General features: G+C 36.0%; 1 protein-coding gene across 1 annotated transcript in view; it reads left to right on the forward strand.

The window, feature by feature from the left end:
• LOC123654460 (protein vestigial) overlaps positions 1-6,662 on the forward strand; it is a 30,834-nt gene extending 24,172 nt beyond the window's left edge. Inside the window, exon 8 of the mRNA XM_045590359.1 lies at positions 5,606-6,662. Coding sequence (XP_045446315.1) covers positions 5,606-5,655 — 50 coding nt within the window. The 3' untranslated portion in view covers positions 5,656-6,662. The remainder of the gene's footprint in view (positions 1-5,605) is intronic.
• Positions 6,663-7,820: the final 1,158 nt, after the last annotated feature.

Consider the following 7,820-nt stretch of genomic DNA (forward strand, 5'->3'; position numbering starts at 1 on the left):
AAAATATCTGTAGCTTATGAAAGTATCGAAGGGAATATAATACACGGTGCACTCAATACACTTCACACTAAATTGTAATTTCTTTTTTCCCTTTTTAGTGCTTATTTGTCGCAGTCGGGTTTTTTTTAATAATTAATTTTTATTTGATATAAATGCTTCTGCAAGCTATACATACATAATGCCAAGGAGCTGGGTTACTGATATTTTTTATATTTTTTATTTAACGCCTGTGTTGTTTACCTGGCTTGACTTTGCACGAAATAAATAAAATTTTAAATCAAAACCTATTGAAATGCACTATCTTTCTGTTTAACGAGTAAGTCCAGTCATTGTCATAGTTCATGTACAGGCGCTACGTTATTTACTGTTCTTTTAATTTTTAACCGACCAAAAAAGGCGGAGGTTGTCAATTCGACTGTATTTTGTTTTATGTATGTTACATCAGAACTTTTGAGCGGGTAGACCGATTTCGACATTTTTTTTTAAATAGAAAGGTGGTGTGTGTCAATTGGTCCCATTTAAATTTATTTGAGATCTAACAACTACTTTTCGAGTTATATCTAATAATGCGTTTTTACTTGACGCTTTTTTCGTCGACCTACGTTGTATTATACCGCATAACTTTCTACTCGATGAATTGATTTTGATAATTCTTTTTTTGTTGAAAAGAAGATATGCCCAATTTAGTACCATGATAAGGAAACCAGGATCTGATAATGGGATCCCAGAGAAATTGAGGGAAACTCTTGAAAATCCGCAATAACTTTTTACTGGGTGTACCGATTTTAATAATTTTTAATTTAATCGAAAGCTGATGTTTGTCATGTGGTCACATATAAATTTTATCGAGATCTGATAACTACTTTTTAAGTAATCTTTGATAACGCGTAGTTACTTGACTATTTTTTCGTCGATCTACGTTGTATTACTCGTCGATGTAATTGAAGTCGGTTTTTTTTCGTTTGCGAGCAAACACAATTATGTCAATGTATAAAATACAAAAGTAAAATTAATCCTTCAAATGGTAAAAACTTTTAAAGTCTAAAGGTACTTATCATATTCTCGAGCCTTCGAAGCGGAGGCATGCGGTAGACATAAGTTTTCCATAAATAAGTATTATGGATATAACAAACACCGCTGCTCTGGCTCCCAGCGCTCTCAGCGCTTGTAGCGCTGGCAGCGGCTAATGAGTGCGTAATTGAACAATCCGCGCCGCGGAATGCGACCGCTTACATTTTACCTACGTGTTTTATGTTCCTCCTTGCCTAGTGTTACGGTTAGGCATTTGTTTGCTGAGGTTGTTTATACTTACTTTGTACAGCCTTAACAATTAAACTTATAAAAGCTATTAATGACATCAGCCTACTCCCTATGTCTTACCTTTTTTATGTAAGTGATATATCCACACGCTTATAATGCCCGTGCTTTTGTTATTCCATATTTTTAATTTTTTTCTTTTAAAACATGCATTTGTACCTACTTCACTACAACTTTAGAAAACTTAAGACTAGCCTTAGAATCTCTAAAAATCGACGCGAGTCCACTGACAAAGACTATTCTACATATTATTTTATTTATAGTTATTATTTTTATTATATTTACACTTATTTTCTAACTACAATATATGTACACTTAACCTATGCTATTGTTAGTAGGCACTTTTTTTTGTGTAGGTAGGTACTTAGAAAATCTTTTTATCCATTATTCTCTGTTTTTTTTTTAATTGTTATTAATGTATTATATGACTAAACCTATCTCATTAAGTACATATATAAAGCATTATCATTACAATTACATTATCCTATACCTATACTGTTACATTTATTGTTTATTGTTTATATTACGTACATTACACTTTGATCTACGCACAATTTATACTTACAATACAATGATGTCTTCACACCACTGCATTTACCAACATTTCGAGCACATTCGCATAAGTAGACCTTAGATAGTAGGTAGATTCGAGGGGATTTTCGTTTAATAAAATTTAGACATTGTTTATCAATAACAACGAGAATAGCATTTTCACCCGAAAAACATTCTTAACAATAAAATAATAATTAAAAAAAAACGAAAAACCCGCCTGCGTAAAGAACAACTAATAGAAAATCAACTGAAAAAGCTGGAACAAGATAAAAATTCAATATGCACACAAAGTCAGCGAAATAAATAGAAACAATATCAAACATTTTGTGCTGTACATTTAAAATATATTAATACGGTAGTCCTTCGAAACTTTATGCAACGTCGTACATAACATGCGCGCGAGCGGCCGGCGAGTACCAGGCTCGCAGCGGCGGCGGGCGGTGGCGCGCCGGCCGGGGCGGGCCCGCGCGGGCCAATGGCGGCGCGCTGACCGCTGCCCCGCGGCACTAAATCACGCGCGCTGTCAATTACCGGCCGCCCGTCGCCCGCCGCCCGCCGCCCGCAATTAACCGGCCGTCGGCACCGAGGCTCTAATTAATGCCTCTATTGTCGCACGCTCTCCGTCTATTCGACTTCTGGACGATCAATAAATACACGAGAATCTTCGGTAAAAAGGATAAACGTTAAAGCTTCTCGTTAAACGTGAAAAATAAGAATATTTTTAAAGAAATAATGCTATAGTTGAATCGGAATTCGTGTCGTTAATAATAATAGGTTCTCTATAATAGGTACCTACTATTTCGTTAGCGAGAGAAAGTTTGATAGTTGAAATTGCTCTGACCTCTCATATACTCCTTTGCTTTATGCGACCCTGGTCACTCCAATACCTATGTAACCGTTCTGTTACATTTTTTTTACTATATCTCGTACTGCGTGTCTGCCGGTCTGCCCGCCAGTCCGTCGGCGAGGCTGACTGCCGATGCCGCAGCAGATAGCGGCCGCTCATTTATAACAATCAACGCCGGGCGTTCAATCAGTCGGAGTCGCGCCGTCACGTCCCTTTTGTTCTCTTTGCTGTTTTTGTTTCGACTTATATTTATGATGGTTGCAATACAACGGCATTTACTACTTTTCACTAAAGTTTGACATCTTATAAAAGTGAAATAGATTAATATTTATTTATAGGGATATCTGTTTTCAAGATAACAATAAAATAGGTAAACGTAAATGATGTGTGATAATAAAAGTCAAACAGCTAATATTTGTTGCATAGTTCAGTCAAGATAAAGGTATCTAGCCTACCTAGCTTCTTGTAACAAAACTGTAAATGATCCCATTCTCTATGTCAAAGATACCCAATTTCAAAATAGAGCATACTGTTCTTGATATTGAGGTCAAAATGCATGGGTATATTAAGTTTTTGCAGCGCATTGGCAGTAGTCGTTCGGTCGGAGCTCGCCTCGTCGGTCAAAGTTGCAAGCGATACCTACATAATACGTTATAGCATACCTACTAACTCTACACAGGCTCTACATACCTGGTACAGTTCGTAATACATTTTCGAACCTTGGATTAAGACATTCAGATACCAATGGTATTGTTTCGCACTGAAGCTAAAGTAGTTTTAATAATAGACAATTCCTCATTTATTCATAAAGTTTTTCTTCATCTTTCTTATTAAATTCGCGTGATTAGCATTTAACGTATAAGTAATATTGTGGTTTTAGCGACTTCGTCTCACTTGCACTGCCTTTTTTATATTGGCAAATAAAGATTTTTCATTAAGTTTTAGTAAAAAAAAAAATGCGAGTTTTGACTACTTTATAATAATAATAATAATACACTTTATTGTACACCAAAAACAGAAATAATACATATCAAAGAAAGAAAGAAAATAGTGACAATAATCATTAGGTACAAAGGGCGGCCTTATCGCTAAAAAGCGATCTCTTCCAGGCAACCTTAGGGCAAAGGAAATGGTCTAGCGTCAGCATAGGTGTACAAGTTACAACAAATTTATTATAAATATTCAAATAATTAAACATATACATACATACATACCTACATACATACATACATAAATAGATACATAAATACATACATACATACATAAATAGATACATAAATACATTTATAGTGATTTAAATTTTTGAAGTTAATTTCTTTTGGCGCGTTAGGGGAATATGATGAGAGTAAACATATACGATGCGCGCGCACAGCATCACAACTCACAAAAAACCGATACCCTGAAGTTAGCTAGTCAACGAAAACAAAGATGTTAGCGACGTGAAGTAAGTCAGCCAATAAAGTACTTACCTATAACTTCTTACGTGCGCGCATAAGTACACACACACACTTTTTATGATTTTTATAATAATACTCTTTACCTATTGTAGACCATTAAAAGAAAGAACAAAAAAAAAATAAAAACATAAAATGAAAGATGTACAAAGGCGGTCTTATCGCTGAAAGAGCGATCTCTTCCAGACAACCTTTGGGTATAGGACACGAAATAGAAACTGCAGTTAGGAAGTAAACAAACGATTGGTGTGCGATTGCAAATGTGTAGTAGGTATTTATCTATATCAGGCGCTAGTGCTCGTGGTCGAAAAGACTGCGAACATTACTTTGGTTCGTTTTCTACAGATATAACTTAAAAAAAAAAGAAATGGTTCCTATTTTGAAAATAAGGACGTTGCGAGCTATGACAAAAAATATTCATACCTTAAGACATTTGAAATTTACTTTGTAACCGATTTAAAAAAATTGGGAGGTTATCTCTGCTCTATTCTTTAAAAAACGAGACAAAACGGATTATTACATATTAAAAGAATAGACAAGAGACAACTTACTGATGACATCAAATGGCATTGGAGCCCAATATGTGACATTTTGGTTGTTAAACTCACGTGTTCGTTGGCTGTAATTTACGTTATTTTGACACGCGGGGTCATTTACACATTTCGTTATGTCAAGTGAGACTTGTGGTTGCTATATCTTGAAGTTGGGTTTTATAAAAGCTTGGGCTTTTTACCGAAAATAAAAAGGTTAACCATAGAGCTTTAGAATTAAAAACCGTAACAAACTGTTTAATTGAATACTGTGTGTGGCTAATTACAATACATCCGTCATTTTGAAGTAACACAAATAATGTCTAATTGGTTTCACGTTATATTTTTCCTTCCTTTTTTATGATCCTAATGGAACTGATGCCGTGGAATTTATTTTGCAAAAATATACCATTTATTGACGTCACACATCGTGACATACCTAACCATCAAAAAGCAGAAACTAAAACACTGCACAGTAGACAACTTTTAATTTTAATGGAACGAGAACACAATGAATAAGTAGGTATAGGTTAGTGTAACAGTGTGGTAGGTACCTACTTATTAGAAGTTTCTCATTTATTACAACTGACACACAACAGAAACCGCTTGGTGGAAGGTGGATTTTGCGTCAATGTGCTTTCAAGTCTTTTGTCCTTAATTCCCCTTATACCAAATAGACACCTTAGTTTGACTAAACCACAAATTAATAATTTGGACCAGAAATATGCTGCTGTATCTTAAGATATCTAATACAAAGACTTAGATTTGGAAATTTCGATTATGTAGATACACATAAAATTTTATTATCAACTTGGTCGCTTCCATTGAACAGTTTATTTTTTAAAATTGGTATTTCCACAGATAAGTTAGTAACAGTAAGTGTGACACATGTTCCATTGCCGCAGGTCTGGAGGCGCAGGTGCAGGACACGTCGAAGGACCTGTACTGGTTCTGAGGGCGCGGAGCCGTCTCTCCAGTGTGAACTGTGATACCCGGACTCTTGTGGCTGTGAGGACGACGCCGCGCTTCGGACCGGATTGCACGCTAATCCTCGTTTTTGTTGACGCCACGTCAAGAGCTGGCTTGACAGTTGAGTCACGTGTTGTTATTACAAAATACAAACGTTAACATTCCGTTCGCGTACGAGATAATTAAACTTTCGAGTATAATAACTCCTGTGAATGAGTCGTTTGCCGCTAGCGATTTGGGACTCTCGGGGCGGGGGAGGGGGAGAAGGAGGGAGGTTAACAAAGGAAACGAGTGATAACTTATTTGAAAGCCGCGGAACCGACACTCGTTCGGCCGCCGCTGATTGTTGAGGATAATGATCTGTCGTTATCGCAACTTGTCTAAGCTTGTCTCGATTGTGTTGTACAAGTGACAATGTTTAAATAAAATTAAAACCCATCAAACTCATTCAATAATTTTTTCGTGTAAAATACAAAGTAAAGAAAAATCTTAAGCATAGGTAGGTATATTAAAGGCAAAGTTTTCGTTAACGGTTTAATCGTCACATTCTATTATTATCTTATCGCTGTATAATAAAAATATAACAAATGAAAATGTATAAAAAAATCTTTTCAATAACTTCGTTAGAGAATTTAATAAACAAAATGTCAGTTACATTTGCAATAAGAACATCACCTCGTTTCGTGTTCTCACTGTTCATCAAACGGTCTCCGGCGACAGCTGACACACTCCAGTAACAATATTCTGAGAACCATTCGCAGAACACTCCCGCACTGGACATAGGACTACGAAAGTACACAATATACATCTACCGTGTAACTGTTACTATTTTCCGTGAAATGGAATAGAACTGAATGTGGATCAAACTTGGACAGTTGTCGTCGTAAATACACGCGTGTATAACACGATGTAATCTATAAGAGTTTTAAAATAACAAATATCTCGATGGCATTGTTTGTAAGTAATGTCAGAAGATAAATGAGACTAACCAAATAGGATTTATTTATTTATTTCATAACCACAATCTACTTATTTTCGAATATACAGAGCATTATTATGGACCCCGCTGGGGTACGAAATATTTGGGTAGAAAAGAGGGGGCGCTTTTAGTAATATATATTGTAATATAAACTATCTGTTCTCGTCCAATACATATTTTAGTAATATATCTATATATTTTCATCAACATAAATATTTGGTCTTATAGTTTATCATTAAAGTATTCATTTATGTTATAGTAACATTTGGTGACTAGTAACTTCTTTAGTTTGCTTATAAATAAGTTATCACTCTCTACTTCTATCCAACCTTTAGGAAGTTTGAATTTATATGTCTGTAATTAAAACGTACCAACTGTCGAACCGATAAACTTAGAAAAATACCTAATATTTAATATACTTTTAATTTCACCACTGCGCATCCTTAACATGATTTCGCGGCGTCTGCACGTTGGTTGCGGCCGTCACATCGACAGGACGTGTTCAGTCACAGAAGTCAATACAAATTACAAGCTAATGTACGTACCTTAGAAACGTTTGTGAGTCTCTGTCGTGACGCTGACGTGACGAGGATGGTTTCTGTGACCGAATACGTAGGGATTAAAAATGTTCTTAGCGTCCTGTCGACAACTCAACGCACACACGTATCTTTATGTCGCTCCGTGCAGACTCATACACACGTGACGGATTGACGACAGACAGTTCAAAAACGAGTTCATTTAATTTGAGTAATAGTCTGTGATAATTCTGTTCGAGTTAGCGTGTACTCCATAATTAGGACGGTCTCGGTCGATCTCGGTGATCCTTGGTCGGTCTCGGTCGGTCTCGATCGGCCTCGCCGGGCCTCGTGCCTCACACATAGGTACCTATTTAGTTTTAGACGAGTAATAATAGAGACGTATGTAAATACATACCGTATATAGTATATGATAGATGATTTAAAGACTCCCTATGTATGTACGTAGCGTAAGTTAGCGTAGGTGTAAATACAATGTAGAGAATGTGTCGTAGCGGAGCGAGCGATTTACGAGAGGCTGCGGCCTACACAGACTAACATTAAGAGAAATATTGTAAACGATATGTTGCTATGTAAAATTATAGGAAATGTGTTATTTTCTCATCTTTCTACAAGCAACATAAGAAATGTTTTAAG

The sequence above is a fragment of the Melitaea cinxia genome, chromosome 6 (genome assembly GCF_905220565.1).
Source record: "Melitaea cinxia chromosome 6, ilMelCinx1.1, whole genome shotgun sequence".
Taxonomy (NCBI): Eukaryota; Metazoa; Arthropoda; class Insecta; order Lepidoptera; family Nymphalidae; genus Melitaea; species Melitaea cinxia.